Source organism: Phoxinus phoxinus (genome assembly GCF_949152265.1).
Source record: "Phoxinus phoxinus genome assembly, chromosome: 9".
NCBI classification, from domain to species: Eukaryota; Metazoa; Chordata; class Actinopteri; order Cypriniformes; family Leuciscidae; genus Phoxinus; species Phoxinus phoxinus.
This window is the reverse complement of record NC_136884.1, coordinates 17,684,350-17,702,656: the sequence shown is the minus strand read 5'-3', so window position 1 is coordinate 17,702,656 and position 18,307 is coordinate 17,684,350. Positions and strand designations below refer to the sequence as shown.

Below are 18,307 nucleotides of genomic sequence, written 5' to 3'. Positions count from 1 at the left end.
AAACTACAAGTCAACTTATTCTCCTAACTCGAACCCTAACAACCTAACAGTCTACTACACTCTACTAATACTCTAATGTGAGTTAGTCAGCATGTAGTTGACAAGTTACTTATAGTTAGCAGAATGTCCAATAAAGTGGACTATTGAAATAAAGTGGAACCAAATTGGAATATTCTCATCTGCAAATGAGAACTATGGATTCAGAAGACCTGGATTATAGCATGTAGCTTAGTTTTATAGAGATACATTTTTGGGTAATTGAGCCTCTTTGCTTATTTGTTGTTCATTCATTCATTTATTTAAATTTTGCTTTATAAAAGGGATAGTTCACTTTAAAATGAAAATTCTGTCATCATATACTCACCCTCAAGTTGTTTCAAACCTGTATGAATTTCTTTCTTCTTCTGAACACAAAGGAAGATATTTAGAAAAATGTCAGTAACCAAACAGTTACCACCAGGTCCCATTGACTTCCATAGTAGGAAAAAAAAATACTATGGAAGTCAATGGGACCAGGTAACTGTTTTGTTACTGACATTTCTTACTGACAAAGATATTAAAAGCTAACCCAATCTCACGGCAATTCGTACGTAATTTACGTGGTGGGTAAATCGTACGAATTCATACGACCTCACTCATACAAAATCGTAAGATTTTTGCTAAATCGTACATATTTTACGAGTTGCCCAATTCGTATGAATTTGTACTAAACCTACCCCTGACCCCGCCCCTAAACCTACCCGTCACTGGGGTTTAGACAAATCGTATGAATTTGTACGAGTGAGGTCGTACGAATTCGCAAGAATTAGCCACCATATACTCACTCGTACTTGTACGAATTCGTACGAATTGGTCGTGAGATAGCGGTGGAACAGCCTACTATACAGTAGAAACACGACTTTTTGAGCGAAATTGTCTGTTGTCAATAGTGTAACGATGTTTTTTTCAAAATGTCATTGTGTGATGACATAATGGCTTTTGGATTCCTGAAGATTTTTTCATCCATTTAACAAAAAAAAAATCAATGTAGTACACAACTATGCTGTAGGTGTTATGCAAATTAATCAGAACTGAAAAACAGACATGATGTGAATTAGACGTGGAATCTAAACATATGGGTAATTAGTTATCATCCTTTTCATTTCTAGAGCTGTAATATGTGCAGTATTGTAGATGGCTTTTATGGCTGTCACTGGGTGGTAAGAAATCATCAGTAATCACATTAGCTGGTGTATTTTGTGTTTTTCCCTGGGCATTCTAGCTCCATAGCTTTTAGAAAACCAGCTAGTATATGAGAAAAATGTTGAACAGCATAATGACCTTAACCATATCAGTACTTGAAAGGGAACAGAAGCTACACAGTGTTGAAATCATAGTGAATTATATCTCTGCACTTATTGAATAAGTAAAACCCTGAAACTGTAAAACTATTACTGAGTAAAATGGAGTTTTAGCTTACAGGTGAAACTCGAAAAATTAGAATATCGTGCAAAAGTTCATTTATTTCAACTTAAAAGGTGAAACTGATATATTATATAGACTCATTACATGCAAAGTGAGATATTTCCAGCCTTTATTTGTTATAATTTTGATGATTATGGCTTACAGCTATGAAAACCTTTTCACAATATTCTAATTTTGAATTTCATAAGCTGTAACCCATAATCATCAAAATTATAACAAATAAAGTCTTGAAATATCTCACTTGGCATGTAATGAGTCTATATAATATATTAGATTCGCCTGTTAAGTTGAATTACTGAAATAAATGAACTTTAGCACGATATTCACATTTTTCGAGTTTCACCTGTAATACTTCTGTAGTATTTTATTGTTAGTCATTTTGTGTTCATTGCAGACAAATTATTAGTTCCTAAATATATTGTTTTGCTTGATTTGCAGTGTTTGTTTTCCTGTAGATAGCAGCAATCTTCCACTAATCTACTAATCTATATTTTTCATGTTATCACCATGAATGAAACTAAGAAATGTAGATGATCTTTCAAGCGAATTGTAGATAAAATGTTACTATTTTAAATAAACTACTACATTACTAATTAAGTCAAATACATTCTAAAATTAGGCCTACCATATCGGCCCTATCCCCCCAAAACTGCATAACTGTAGAGTAAAAACATTCATAAAAAACAGTGCATGAGGTTTAAAGTAAAAAAAAAATAACGGGCATTAACTCTAGCTAGCCATTTCAAATTAGCGAAAGTTACTAGTTTCGTCTAACTACTATTACATTAAATAAACTGTTCATTCATTACATCACATTACCTTTGTCGTTATCCCATTTTTCTTCCACTTCTCCTCTTCTTTTTCTTTGCTGGTTACCAGGGGCCGGTTTCACAAAGATAGACTTTGACTATGGCTTAGATATAGTAGATAGTCAGACTTCAGATAGACATCTAAATCAGACCGTTTCACAAAGCACTTAAGACTTTGACTATCTTAAGTAGGACTACACTGCAATGCATTCTGGGTAAAATAACACTTTTCAAAACAAAAAAACATGGCGGATCGAGTAAGCGCATTCAGCCGCTCAGTGCAGTTTATCCCAGCAGAAAATATGTGTTTGTTGGAGGAGTAGAACAGTTACAAGGACATTTTACTTGGGAAATTTAGCGGAGAATGTAGTAACAAGAAGAAATGTTTGGAAAAAGATTGCTATGACAGTTAACAGCGTTAATCCGACCGTTGAGCGTTAAAGACGTACAGAAAAGATACAAAAACGAAACCGACGATGAAGTCCTCATTATTATATATTTCCAGTAGGTTACTGCGGTCCCTAAACACCCTTTCCCTTCTCAGCACTCTCAACGTTGTCTGCAAACCACAAATTATGAGCCGTTTTCCCTTTTCTTTTGGCTGTTTGTAATGTAACTGATTGTTACTGCTGGTTGCCAAGGTAACAGAGTCTTAGACCGAAGTTAGCCTTGGGGTAAGGTGTCTAATTTTTTTGGTCTAAATTAAGTCAGTCTTTATTTTTGTGAAACAGTCTAACTTGCATTAGACTAGTCTATGAGCACATTTTAGATTTGTCTAACACTATAGACCGGTCTAAAATAGCTTTGTGAAACCGGCCCCAGGAGGCTTCAGTCGTTTTGACATTAATAATAATAAATAAATAATAATCTAATTGGAACATCTAATTGATGTGCTTGTTAACATCTGGAAGACTTTTTTTAAAAAATGTTTGCTCATCTGCAATACGTCTATAGGACGTCGGATGTCAAATAGACGTTTAGAAAATGTCTTTAAGATGTTTATGATTTAGAATGTAAAACTGACATCTTAAAGACGTCTATCAGATGTTAGTAAACGGCAGATGCTTTCCAGATGAAGTGATCTTTAACAGTCATCTTGCAGACGTACGTGTGCTATCGGTTTAATATTAAAATAGTATTAGTAAAATAAAAAATAAAAAACTCCTCTCTTTCAGCTCGGCATTCATTCTGTGTTGATAAACTCTATATCCCATCACTTTTCCAGGTTCTCATTTTATGGCACATCACAGATGCAGGCGCCATGGTGATTTGAATGTGTTTTTAATTCATGTGAATGGCCTGGCAGAGCTGCTGCGGGCCGTTAATTACCTGCCACTGTGAACATCAGTCAGTCTAATGAGAGGAACTCCCGCCCTGCATGCAGAACGCATATTAAGACTCTAATCAGCAAACCTGCAGCACGCGACCACAGGGACCTGACTGCTTCCTCCCCCGTATAAAAACAGTCAAAATGATGGTGATTTTGAAAACATGGCTTTGAAATGGCTTTAATGAGGGTACAATATGGATCTGAGGTTTTTAAAGGTGATACAAGACAAGACAAGTCTGATCAAACTGTCTGATTAAAGTTAATTTTGTGAAATTGGCTTTATCCCTCTTTAATCTCTTCTCACATAAACAAACAAATATTGATAATACAAAAATATATGCACTTCATTTTTTCATTTGCTTCACATCAAGGATCACCCCATGTCCTTACAACTAAAATTGGCAAAAATGGCAACATAATTTAAACAAAAAACCTTAAACACTCATTGAATTTAACTTCAAGAAATATGTGTGTTCTTGTACTTGCTTTTGAAAAAAATAAAAAATTAGTCATGACTGTAAATGATTACTGTTGTTTTCACAGTAATATTACTGTATTCTCAACAATTCACTACTGTATAAGCTGTTTACAGTATGTTACTGTAGATTTTTTCATTTGCATTATTACGGTATTCTTAACAGTTTTCTATTGTATAAGCCGTTTACAGTATGTTACTGTAGATTTTTTGCATTTTCACAGCATTATTACGGTATTCTTAACAGTTTCCTACTGTATAAGTGGTTTACAGTATTACTATCAATTTTTTCTTTTTCACTGCATTATTACAAGTTTCCTACTGTATAAGTGGATTACAGTATGTTACTGTATATTTTCAATGCATTCTGGGAAAATATTAGCCTACTGTAAATCTAGAAACAGTACTAAATGACCACAACAATGTTAAACAAACCAAAAATGAAAAAAACTCAAATGATAATCATATATATTTATATATATAGTATTTATTTACACATTTTTTTCTATTTACATATCTTTGAAAAACATGATAATTCTGTACAAAGCTATTTAATTCAAGATCATTTCATTCACACCTCTCTTAAAATCCATTCGGACATTTCTGTAGGTTCAAGAAGTCCAGAAACTAAGTCAAAAAGCTTGATATCCAGAAAATCTCCCAGCAACCCCACGTAGCTTGATCTCCATGTTGTCCAGGCACTGAATGTCAGTTACAGTAAACTCCAATTCCAATTCTATGGCCCTTCAAACAGCCAAAAGATACCAAGTAGAGCTGCTGATTCACTGTTTATGGAGATGTGAATGTTGTAAAGGCAAATTGGCTTTGCCACATCCTAAATGATCGTGAATGTAAAATAAATATCTGTGATGTCGTCAATCTCTAGAGTTAGGCACAACTTAACAGGCTCATGTAAACAGTATATAAAAAAATGAAGAAATCATTAAAAAAGCTGATTTATAGAATATATCTTGTACAAAAAGAATGAAAATATACTTATCAAGTGCAGTTTCACTTCTATTTAGTTGTAAGAACTGGCACACAAATTTAAAAGCCTGATGACATGATCACACTGTTCAAATACTGACAAAATGTCAAGAGTCAGAAGCTGATATCCCCAAACACATCTATTAATGACAGCCTTGTACAGTCCGTACTGATTATTATATCTATATCTAAATGAGACGTGAAAATGACAGTGCCATGAGCAACATAAATTGAATCAGTACTTTCAGTACAGTTTTCGTCTCCAGCTGCCCTTGCTGACTGAACCTGTGCCTCGCAAAACCCTATCAGCCAAAATAAGGCAAATTTCATTGACTCCATTCCAATGCCTCATGGGCACTGTTCTAACATAGAGACAAAATGATCACCCTACATATTCTGGCCACTTCCTGAGGTAGACCATGGTTAAAATAAGAGTTCGTAGGCGCTGTTTAAACCAAACGATCTTACTGCGAATGTTTATAAACCATGTTTTCTCAGTAATGTCTGATTATTGCCATGAATCAATTGGGACAGCATCCATCCTACTGTTCCATTGTAGTATTGCGGAATCATGCCGTCTAAATTAACCTTTCTGCAGATTCAGCGTGAAAAAACTAAATCTTGGAATTGGTTGTGATTAAATTCAAGAAGAAAAAAAATAAGAAACAAAGATTAAATTAGTGTATTTGAAGAGTGCATGATTTTGACATCCGGTTGACTCATGGCATTCGGAGTGCTTATATTAGTAGAAGTGTGGAAAAATTCCAGGAACAGTTGAAGTCCACTGTACACATTGCCACCCCCATAAAAAAATGTCACTGTTTCACTTCGGTATCATCACACGGACAGCGGCGCCTCCGAGGTCAGTGGGGGGGGGGGGGTCGTCGTATTCAGTGACCGTGCTGGGCGAAGCCTCATCTTTTGTAATGGTTAGGGGCGTCGGCAAAGGCAAACTTCAGCCGGTAAGCTTCAGCTAGGAGAACGCTAACTTCCTCATTTCCCCAGTGCATTGTAGGTAGATTCTGGAGCAGAATCATCAGACCCTGTGGAGGATAAAGAGATTTTGTTTAAGATGATTGCATGCACATACACAGCAGCAATATACATTTTCAAATCAACCAGGGGGTGGGTAGTCTGAACAACTAAACACATTTTTGGTGTTAAGGAAGACTCAATACTAGGCTCAGTCACAACCACTGAGCCCGTATATTTCTTAGTCGTATATGGACACTTTGCGGTCATATACACCAATCATACATGCTTCTTCATTATAGTTGGACACGTTCAAATCATGCCCACCCTTCCGACATGTTTCTTGGTAATATAAGTATGCTTTACAACATGTGTGGGACACACTAGCCCTTGAGGTCCACTGTCCTGCAAAATCCTCCTACCCGGATTAAATTCAGCACAATCAGCTAACCAAGGTCTTGAGGATTGCTAGAAAATTACATTACAGGTGTGATTGATTAGGGCTGGAGCTAAACTCTGCAGGACAGTGGACCTTCAGGGCCAGAGTTGCCCGCCCCTACTTTCGAATCCTTTTTATCAGCATTTCTCAGCAATATATGAGCATTTAAGATCACATAAACCATTTAAACATTTCTTAAGGACATATGTGAAATGTCATTGTGTCAAAAAAGTTGCAACACATTTCTCTTTGGAAATTAGCGGCTATGTGATGTGGTGACAATGAACCAGTACAGCAACTTGCCAATGCCCAGTGATACATTTGCTTACAACAATCGGCTAGTCGGCTGCTGGAAGACATTTGAGCATCCTAATACACACACATCCCGTGAGGAAGTGTTGCATTGGCAAACCACGTCTTAACTTTTGCTGGAAGGGGTTTTCCTTGGCGTTTAGCAGACAAGGGAAGGCATTGCAGCACAGAGTTGTTTATATCTTTTTCTTCAGCGGGGTCAAGCCATGCTATCACAAAGCACCACTGTACTTCTCTAAATTATTATAACTTTCAATCACAGATTCTTTGGCTGCTCAATCTTGAGTGTAGGGTGAAGAGAGCGAGCTGCCAGTCAAGCTGTGTGTTTCTCTTCTCGCTCGGTGCGGTCAGGACCTTGCCAGTGGAAGCCCATTTCTCTTAGGTATAGAAGGCCAAGTCTAATTCACTCAAGGCGGCGTCAGGCGGCTCCAGCAGGCCTCTGAGTCAATGACTGCATTACAGCGGCTTAGAGCCTCAATCTCCCAGCCTAATTCACCTATCCTGCTGGCCCTGATGAAGGAGAATGAGAACGCTTAATACTCCATCACAGAGGGGTACAAGGGGGATGGATGGAGGTGAGAAGTAGAAGAGACGGTATACAGGGGAAAAAGCAATAATGCATCTTGTAATAACGGGAATGTCAAAGTGCCTCAGACATTTTCCAGTTAAGAAGCTAAATCCTCATTTTTTATTATCCATTCAAGAACTAACGAGAATCTCAACTAAATGTACTTAAATCCACCATTCTCTCCAAGTTTGGGATGAGTGTAAAGAAAACAAACAAGGATGAAAGAACAATCAGACTTGTCTGATATGGAGTGTATACTGCACATAAGAGCTGCAGACTGTTCTGTTCAGACACAACGGTTCCAAGAATTCAAAACGTAACACTTTAAGGCTCAAATACATCTGTGAAAAAGCTGGAGTGTGAGAAGACGAATGCTTTTGGCTACACTGGCTTGATTTCCCACGTCATTTGCATACCGTAACATGACCTAACGCAAATTGTAAGCCAAGGCAAATGAGTGTTGCATTCTCAGTGTTGTCGCATGGGGCATTAGGTGAGAAATTAAAGTCTTCTTTGGTTCTGTCTTGAGCATAGACAATTAGACTAAGATTAAAAAGGCAGAGTAATAACAATATTGTTTGTATTACAAAAGTGTTCATTAGGCTTCCATTTACCCCTTGTATGTATGATTCAAAGACTATGCAAGTAAAGATTTATGTGGAATTCCCTTTGCAATTCCACAGGCACTTGATTGGGACATTTTATTAAATGTTACGAGTCGAGGGACAACACCAAAGGACAAAAGAGAAAATAATATTTTTTATGATGTATAAAGTAGATGCTTGGTGCTCTGATGCTTGAGTATTCAATATGAATATTAAAACAGACAGTTGTGTGTATGAGTACCAATACATTATTTGTGGTATTAGCCGAACCCTGCATTTTTGGAAGACTAAGCTGTTCTATTTGTGCAATAATAATTCTACAAAGGCAAGATTTATTTATTTTTTTAGTATCTGATCATTTTAACAAGTACTTGCACAGTATCATTACATACTGATACCGATATCAATAATTATACCCGTCAACTCAAATTTAAAATGAAATCATCCATGTAATAGTCAAATCAGGTTCTAATCAACACAGTCATCTCAGTCCGATGTTTTTTTCTCAACAAATAACTATATTAGGATACTAATTGCCTAGTAATGAGCCAAGTCACATAATTGGAAATAAATTAGTGATATAATGGATCCACATAGGCAACCACCATGATTGATTGGGCACTGTTCATTTTCACTGCATTTAGGGACTTCCTCTCTGGAGTACGTAAACTAACTGCATACTATAAGAAGCATGGGATATTGTAAGTGCATTTCCAATCCCTTAAACTTTAAAATCCTAATTCTAGAGTTTATGTACAGATCAGAAGGAAGAACTAAATCAAATTTTATCACATTACTTTTCATAATTAATTGAACATTAACAAAGTGAATTGACATTCTGAGGATTATTATCTCAAGGTAAGAAGCCATGATGTGCCAAAAAATGTGATTCCAGAAGTAATGCAACAGGGAATGACTGATAGATAGCCAAGTAATGTTCTTAAAGTTGCACACCCACACGCAAGAAAGCAATTAAATCAACTGAAGAGATTTGGAGTTGAACAGTCTGAACATTTCCTTGCCCAAACCTCCACAACGCAGCGCATATTGCACTCCAACAGGTAACGACAGATTAAATCTTTTGTTAAATGTCAACAGACCCTTCATACGCTAGGATTTTTCTCCAATCATTTTTGTGAAGTACCCATGTTCTCCTTGAATTCAAGTAGACTGTTTATTGAAGAAGAGTGAGAGTAAGTAAAACTTTGAGGGCGAATAATATCCCTGAAGATCATTATAAGATTGTGTAGGTGTTATTTCCAAGAGATTTGGTCTTTGAAGAGTAATCTACCCTTTCCACGACTGTTGAGTATCTGAACACTTCAGCAAATGTATTTTTGAGAAACAGACATGTCATCTGAAGATGGACACATTAAAAAAATATATAGTGCATACCTCACTAAATCACCGATGTGTGTGCAAAACAGTTGTCAACTATACTTAAAACAAAACCATCTGTGCGATAGCCAGATCTCCTGATCAACAGCCCAGTTTTCGACAAATAACTAGATTAGGACACTAATTACTTGTAATGAGCCAAGCCGAATAATTGGATATAAATGAAGTATCTAATGATCTACACATCCGGCTAACATAATTGATGCAAGACAAATCATTTTTGTTGCATTTAGGGACTTTTTCTCTGGAGCATGTAGAAAGATGGCAAACTATTAGTTATGGGACATAGTAACAACGTTGCCAATGGCCATTATTACATTCAATATGAAATGGCATTCACAGCCCATTTTCCCCCTCATGACGTAATACATTTCTGAATGCAACACAGCATTCAAGTTAAAATACTAAACGTAGGGATGCTGCCAATATACTGCCAATCATACATGACCAATACATTTTTTTATGGCATAGTGTTGGTCTGAAAGAATCCCCAAAATAACAGCAGAAAATATATCCAAATTATTGCAGAACCAAAAAATTATTTCTATTTGGCTTGCATATTGTTAACAAAAATAAAATAGCATGTTTACTGAGAGCCTTCCAAATTGTATAACCTGATCTAGTAAGTTACCAATTCTGTGGAATGATGAATCATGCATAAAACCATATTTTGGAATTCATATTGACTTTAAAATTAGTTTTACCTGCAGATGTTTTTAGATGTATTAAGGGTGTTCATAAAATCTATACTGTCAAAATGGTTGCCACGTGCATTAAGAAAGCTGGCATGCTGTTACATGGCAAAACTATCCGTAGAGCATTTTGAGAATCTCCTAAAATGGAAAACAATATTTATTTTGAAATAAACTGACGGATAGTTAGTCAGACATGCAGCAGATTCAGCCTCATCTAAAGGGACATATATTGCATTTCCAACAGGAACAGTCCCTCTGGAGTACCCTGGGGTTAAGTGCCTTGCTCCGGGGCTCAGCGATAATGGCAGATCCCAGTAATTCTCCAGGTTCACGAATCGTCCCTTTCCATTACAAGCCAAGATCTTCCATTGCAAAGCTAATGCCAACACCGCCTTCGCCACCATTCCCAAGTCGTATCATATGCATATATTACATTGCAGTTTGACAGCAATAAACTGGGACAGACTTTAATCAAGTCACGCTGTGCAACTGGACATCAATAATAAATACAGTACAGCACTAAAAGCGACAAACTTATGGTGTACAGTAATGCTAGTTTTAAAGGCTGGCCTAATTTGACTTAAGGAGGATTTTCTTCAAAAGTGTCATTTATCTTAACGCTATCCGATTGATGCAATCCAATTTTGCTAGTTCTATTGTGTCTTATCATCGGTGGTGATTGAATTGTGTTTGCTAAGTGACAATAAGTAACAAATATGATTGTTCTTTAACCTAGCAGCACTCAAGCAAGTCAGAGCTACAATTGTGTGAGTTTTGATGCAGACATTCGGATAGACAAACCAGCGCCACGACGACACCCCGCTAATGACTGCTGTTTGGCAAACAACTTTAGCACAGAAGAGACTGATTACTATATTCACAACGCCGGTGAAGGAATGTTTGCCGCCAAGGATTACGTCGAACGGAGACTTTTAGCCCCTCATCTTCTTGCTGAGCCCTCCTGAATTTGTAAGAATCGATCAGGGGCTCAAGAACAGCGGCGCAGTCACTCCATCAAACGGCAAAGTCGCAGCTCTGCAGATCCTGAGCGTTTGATCCCTGTGTTTTAAACACTCGTGAGACTAACCGGTAGAGAGCTGGTGATTGATTGCGAGGAACTTTATAAACAGCTTTGTTTATCAAGGCTTCTGCTAGACGGAGAAGCAATAGGTTGAGTCTCGGCATTCGGGGTGCGCGGGGAAGGAGCAGAGCTGTAATTACTTCCAGGATATTAAGTCCTTCATGCTTTTCCATGTCTCTTTTCGGATAAATCTTCCCTGCCTCTCGTTGAGCGAGCTTCCTGCAACAACAGTGACACTCTATCATTAAACTGTATTAAAGCACATTTACAGGCAGGAGGGTTGCTCTTGATTCGGGACCTGCACGTATGACGATTAATCATTACCGGCGGGTCTCCTCCAGAAGCTCTAGTGTGGACAAAATTACTAGTTCTCTGATGAATGTGCTAGGTTTTCGATTAATCATGAAGAGTTCATTTCACCTAATCCTTCAATGCAACCGTCCTAATAGAGTCAACACTATAACTCAGTAACAAGATGGCAAGGAAAATATCTGCACTACTATAAATCTCTAGAGATTTTTTTTTTCTTTTCTAAATTGCATGCAAATTCACCTCTGACTAACTGTAATCTTACACTCTACAACACACAAAACTAATAATAAACTTGCAGATGCCCCCAAGAGGAAACAAAATATGACTGTCACTTTGAATTCATTTCAAGTCAAACCAGGCAAACTGAACAAAATTAAACTTTCGATCCGCAAACAATTAGATGGTGATTCGCACTCAATAACAGCTTGCTGTGAACGGTTTATATATCCGATATGCATGTAAAATTGGAAGTTAATTGAAAAATGCGCTTGACATTTGCACTGCCGAGAAAAAGCAGCAGACGGACAATGTGGAAAGTAGGATTTTTTCTTGCTCTAAGCTGCAAAAACCCAGAACTGCCTTCGATTGACGTCACAGCCATTTGCTCATTGACATGACCGCCTACATATATGTACAAGCATATATTCTGTATTCAGAAACTGGCCTATTATCAAGAGATAGATAACACAGAGGAAGTTTGTCAATATTTAAACTTGCATTGAGATGAGTTATGTCAGGTATGAAGTCACTAATAGCAAATAACATTGGTTCTTGAGTCTCGTAACTTTCAGTGGTCATCCATTTCTAAAGAATTTTCATGGGATTTACATCTTTCCCAAAGCAAATTTGATCTTGAATTCTCGATAAGATTTTTTGGTTACACTTTACAATACGGTTCATTAGTTAACATTAGTTAATGTATTAACTAACATGATCTAACAATAAGCAATACATGTGTTACTGTATTTAATAATCTTTGCTAATGTTAGTTAATAAAAATACAGCTGTTCATCGTTTCTTCATGTAAATTCACAGTGCATTAACTAATGTTAACTAATACCATCTTTGATTTTAATAACGTATTAGCAAATGTTGTAATTAATATTAACCAAGATTAATAATTGCTGAAGAAGAAAGTTCATTCTCAGTTCATGTTAACTAAGGTAGTTTATAATTATAAATATTGAAAAAAAAAAATTCTGATAATGCACGCTCTGCCAGAAATATCATTGGTTTTGGTTACTGAAATGTTGTTATCATGCTGTTGAAGTAATATGTAAAATTATGCTTTCTAAGTATTTATCTGATATACGGAATATAATCAGTTTAGTGTATGCAAACACCCACCCTCTGTCAATTGTTTTTGGCGTCCATGTAATTCGCATCCTGCTTGTAATATGACACTTTATTATGCACATGCACAATTTGAGAGGTAATTAAATCATAAGAAGACATATTTATGAATATAAGTCTCATAGTTGATGTCAGTCTTTTTTTCTATCCTAAATTATTGACAAGCCATTTCTAAGATGACTTTCTCAAGGGGTGTAAACACTGTTTGAACAGTCATTGTTTTTCCAATTCAGTTTGCCAGATGTCACCATTAAAGGTACAGTACCAAAAAAATTCTCTAATAACATACACAAACTTGTATGTAACTGGTACATACAAAAACTTGTATGTAACTGGTACTTGGCTTGCATTGCACTAACACAATCAAATAGTAGTTTACAACAACTAACTTGGCACAGTGGGCAAACATATTTAGTGTTCTGTCACACTGGCACTTGATGGAATGAAGAATCTCAGTGATGCACACACTTGAGAACACGAGTTTAAAAGCTGTATTAGCTCAGAGGTTCGAGCGGTAAGCCAATCAGCCACACGCCCCTAAGAGCCCGCACAACAAATTAAGAGTTTGTCTGCTCACAGTTATTCACACAGACAGCGAATCCATTTAGTTTCGGCTGTTTCAACCACCTGAGGTGGAACGAGACAAAACATTAGGAGCTGATAGTTGCTGCTTTTTAATTTAGCAGCATAATGAACGTAACAGGCGTGAACCACCCGGCTTCCCCTCTTGAGTTCTTTGCCATTTCTTTTACTTTTATCAATTCAGTCATTTTCGAAAGACAAGAGGGAAGCAAGGATGAAATATTCTTTGCATTTGTTACATTCGTGGATGAGTTATTGAACATTTCCAAAAGAAAGTATAAGACGTGTTTCATACAGAACTAGATTTTTTTTTTGTTTCATTTTCAGAGGAAACCCATGGTGCTTGTCCATGTCAAACTCACCGGCAATATATTAGGGTGTTTTTGGATGGTTGCCAGGGTGTTGTGATGTGGTTGTTAAGGCATTCTTTTAAGTGTGTGGCTATGAGGTAACAAGTTGTTCTCGGTGGTTGCCAGGAAGATGTTAGTGTCAGTTATTTTATTCCATAAAAGAATTAGGGCATGTTCACATATCGCGTCTTTTGCGCGCTCAAGTTTGTTATTTCAAACGTAGGCGGTATGTGCGCTCATATTGGAAGCGGTGTTCGTGGTGCGACGCGCTCGTTTTTTCCAAGCGCATCCGCGCCGCATCGAGATAAAAACATCTCAACTTTTCAGAATGCCGCAAGCGCACCGTAGGTCACGTGACAAGTACCAACCAATCAGCTTCCTCACCTTTTCGGTTTACGTTGCAACCTCATCAGAAAAATGGAGGAGCAGCTCATCATTGCGGTCCAGGTATATCCTGAACTTTATGACTTGTCAAGCTCTCATTATTTATCCTTGCTGTAACGGAGAGCGGAGCTGATGGTTGCTTAGCAACGACAGACGCATCCGGAGCGCAACCGCCCTAGTGCTTTAGAAAAAGGAGAACGCGGCACGCCTAGCGTTTTCTATGCGTTTTTAGTCGCGATATGTGAACAGGCCCTTACACAGTTTTAACACTAATATATAAGCACAAATTCGTATATAATTATGTGAAAAAATGACAATATGTGTTTATGAAACACTTATACAGTAATTTTGAAGGGACAGTTCACGCAAAACTAAACATTTTGTTATCATTTTTCTGTGGAACATAAAATAAGATATTTTGATACGTCTCAGTGGAAGTTAATGGCAACCATACCAACATTTTTCCAAATATCTTCTGTGTTGTCATACAGGTTTGGAACAATATGAGGGTAAATTGTACTTTTTTGGGGGGTGAATTAGTAGAATCTTTGTAAAACTTGATGTTAGTCCACAATAGTCCACTTTAGACATTCTACTGACTATAAGTAACTTTGCAACTACACGTCAACTAAATGTCAATAGAATATTAATAGACTGGATGCTTAATATCTGATAACACTTTATTTTGATGGTCCACCAAAAGATATTCTCTGCAACTACAAGTCAACTTATTATACAAACCCTAACCACAACTTAAAGTCAACTAATACTCTAATGACAGTTAGTTTACATGTAGTTGCAAAGTTACTTATAGTTAGTAGAATGTCTAAAGTGGACTATTGAAGTAAAGTGGAACCGAATGTTAATTCAAAAAAGGAGCCAATTATTTAATTTAATTGGAAACAACATGTTGTCTTAACAGTGTAATGCTAGATATTTTTTTCAACACTGCAAATTGGTCTTTATAAATTAAATATATTTTAGAAGAGAGGTTCCCCACAAGGGGATCATTATATTGGGTGTCTGTGGCATTCAAAAAATTTGAATCCCCATTGAATCCCACAGCAGCTGGTTGCAATTTTAAATGAAGTGTGAATAAAGCACAGAAATAACCATAGATATTGTCCATGTTCACGTCCAGCTAGTGCAAATCACAAGCTATTAATAAGCACAACTAATGAAGCCAGTATGAAGGTGTTCATCATATAGAGGGGAATAATCTTATTTCATGGACAGCGTAATATATAGACCTCTTTTTAATTAAGCCTCACATTTGCGTATGGTGGACATAATAATTGCACATAACTCCATGTTTTCTGCTTCATGTGCTGTAGAGATAGCAGCGGTCTGCCCTGAGGTCTTGCACTAAGGCTTCGGCGGTTACTTGTGCAGTCAACACTCTTCCAAAGATAGCTGGCATGCACGCACACATATTAAAACGCTGCTTTGTGATTCAACTAGCTCCCTTTCTGCCGTAAACTCCATTTAAATCAACCCATTAAAACTCCAAAGTGGAAGATTGATTTCTCCGATTCCTCCTTCCATCCACGCATAAACACGTTATCAGAGCTCACACTCGACTGCGTCTCAGCGGTTAGAGGGAACTCTATGAACTGCCATGTTAAAGTTGAGACGTGGAAGTGCGACTGTGAAACTTAATGTGAGCTCATGTGATGTGTGTGTTTATTTTTTCGAGTTGACTGCAAAGAAGGTTATGACTGTCTTGAAAATGTCCTGAAAACAGGAAGCATGAGTGAAAAAGAGGTTAGGATAACTGATTTGGACAAAAAAGTCCAGCTTCCACTGGAAGAAAAGCCAAGCTCTGTTTCCAAAGCCTTGTGAGCAGCCTAACTAAACTAAACAAAACAGCATTTTCAAGGTATCATCCTCAATGCAAAGGCTGTTCTAAAAGGCAGACAGTAACATTACTAACATTCCTTTGGCTAAAATCTAAGGTTGAGTCGCACATTTTCACAGTGGAGAAGGCAATCCCAGAATGCTTTGCAGCAAGCAAAGTGAGAAAATAGCCACTGCCCCATGTAGCCTCACTTTTGCTTCGATTTACAATTGATTCCAATAGAGTTTGATCAATTTATTCCAATCCAGACACAGAAATGTGGTAAAATAGTCAAAGGCCCTTCTGATTTTTTATTTCCCCCCCCCCCCCCCCCCACATTTTTTTTATGATCTAATTAAATTTTAATAATCAAAAAGGATCAATTGTACTCCAATAATTGAGATGACTGGGAAAAAGTGTCCCTATCAACATTAATTGACTCAATTTACTTTCAGACATTCTGTGTTTGTTTGAATTTTTATAGATTCTGTGTTAATGATTAATATAAATGTGTGATCAAAAACAATGGTAATAAAATGAATGCATAAAACAGCTTAATTACTCTTTTAAAATACAAGTCAAATGAAAATCAAATAATTCATTTCATTTTAGGCAAACAAAGTGCTGCACTACAGAGGTTTAATGTTTAAATGGAAATATGGATGGAAAAGGATGTGATATTCCATAAAAAATATATGTTTTAATAAACTTATTTTTATGACTTTGTACACTATACTATAGAAAAGTAATATATTTATGTCATAATATTTTGCTGGGTTGTAGTGAACACAAAGTTGAATGAGTTTCTGTGCAGTTATGACAATAGTTATCAATTGAAATGGTGACCATTTCTAGAGTTGAAGTTAATGTAGAGCATCCTCATATAGTGTTTTTGTGGTTTAATATTCAAAGACACTAGTCTATATCTAGTGATTAACTAGTCTATACTTGTACTATTGATTTGAAGTGTACAGCCCTACTTTTGATCTATCCATTCAACATTTTGCCAAATTCCTTGACATTCCGCTTATACAGTCAATTCTATTTTTAAAGACTGGATTCCGCAATTCCATTCTGTTATAATAAACATCTCTCTTGCATTCTGAGATGAGTTATCTTAGGGTAGAGTGTATGTATGCTTTTAGAACGTGTTTTGAGGAAAACAACGATTTCTGTGTGATATGGTCACTGTCCTTTGAACAGGGAATGGCGGAAATAGTCATCTATGACTTTTAAAAAACGGCATATATTTTGGTATTCTAGCAGGCGTTTGAGACAACGGGGCTCCAAAAAGCGAAACAAAATCCCATCGATAAAGAGTAAATTGGTAATCACAGACAAAAGAGGGAAGAGGTTCTCGGGCCGTTAGCTGCACCAAAGGCTTTCTCATTACATGATAAACAAACCCCTAATGAGAGCTCATTTGCTGCATATTGCCCTTACTAAATGGCATCAGGGGTTGACATTTGGCTGTCTGTAACCTGCCGCGCCACTCCGCGGGGAAGACGCACGCAGCTCATAGCCAATGTTCAACTGTACATGGCCTTGCCCTCTCTCTTTTATTCAGATCTTTACTAGCATCGCTGTGAGTTTCAGTAAAAAAAACTCATTAGTATCAGCAGCAAAATGGAGTGAATAAGAGGAGCTTAGAGCACAGATAGCGGCAGCCATTATGTCTCCACGCTCACTTATCCAAGCATTAGAGCTTCTCATCTAAACACACGAGCGTCCAATTTATTTGCTTTCATTATTTATTTTTTGCCTTCAAAAAAAGAATCGTCTCCTTGAGAGCGGTCTAAACTGGAGCTCTTGAACTGATGGAGTACACATTGATACTTATGGAGGACACAAACTACTGAGTACAAACCAAAGGGTGAAGGTTTGGCTGGTTCGAGTGGTCCTTTCTCCATACTGCGCATTTGGATGAAATTTTGTTACAGCAACAAATTTGTTGTATTTTATTGCATTAACTAGATAACCAGTGACCAATTTATTGGATGGCTTGGTATAAAATGGTCTTGTATATTTGATGCTCACAGATCCATTGTCAAATGCTCAATTGTTGTCAGGGCGTCCATTTCTTGTGGCTCCAAAAATGATGAGTCACGTGACATTTACAGCTTAGGTGACTGACTTTAAAATTGGGCTCAATCCCAATTCACCCCTTGCCCCTACCCCTTGTTTTTCGCGTGTACCCCTTGGCCCTTAAAACAGAGTTACAATGGCCAAGGGCTTGAAATATTCCCCTACGAAATGGAACAACCCTTCATGAACCCGATACGTCATCAATCGTCGACGATGGCTCTGACGTTACGAAAGCGATGAGTTTTTACAGGATTTCTCCATGACAACGA

At 37.1% G+C, this 18,307-nt stretch overlaps 1 protein-coding gene across 3 annotated transcripts in view; it reads right to left on the bottom strand.

Annotated features, from left to right (window-relative positions):
- Positions 1 to 4,548: 4,548 nt before the first annotated feature.
- tbc1d22a (TBC1 domain family, member 22a) overlaps positions 4,549 to 18,307 on the bottom strand; it is a 146,581-nt gene continuing 132,822 nt past the window's right edge. For 2 of the 3 annotated variants that reach the window (XM_079622151.1, XM_079622153.1), the window contains one exon: positions 4,553 to 6,108. In XM_079622151.1, coding sequence (XP_079478277.1) covers positions 5,980 to 6,108 — 129 coding nt within the window. In that variant the 3' untranslated portion in view covers positions 4,553 to 5,979. Of the gene's footprint in view, positions 6,109 to 18,307 lie in introns of all 3 variants that reach the window. The other variant, XM_079622152.1, reaches the window with a different exon arrangement.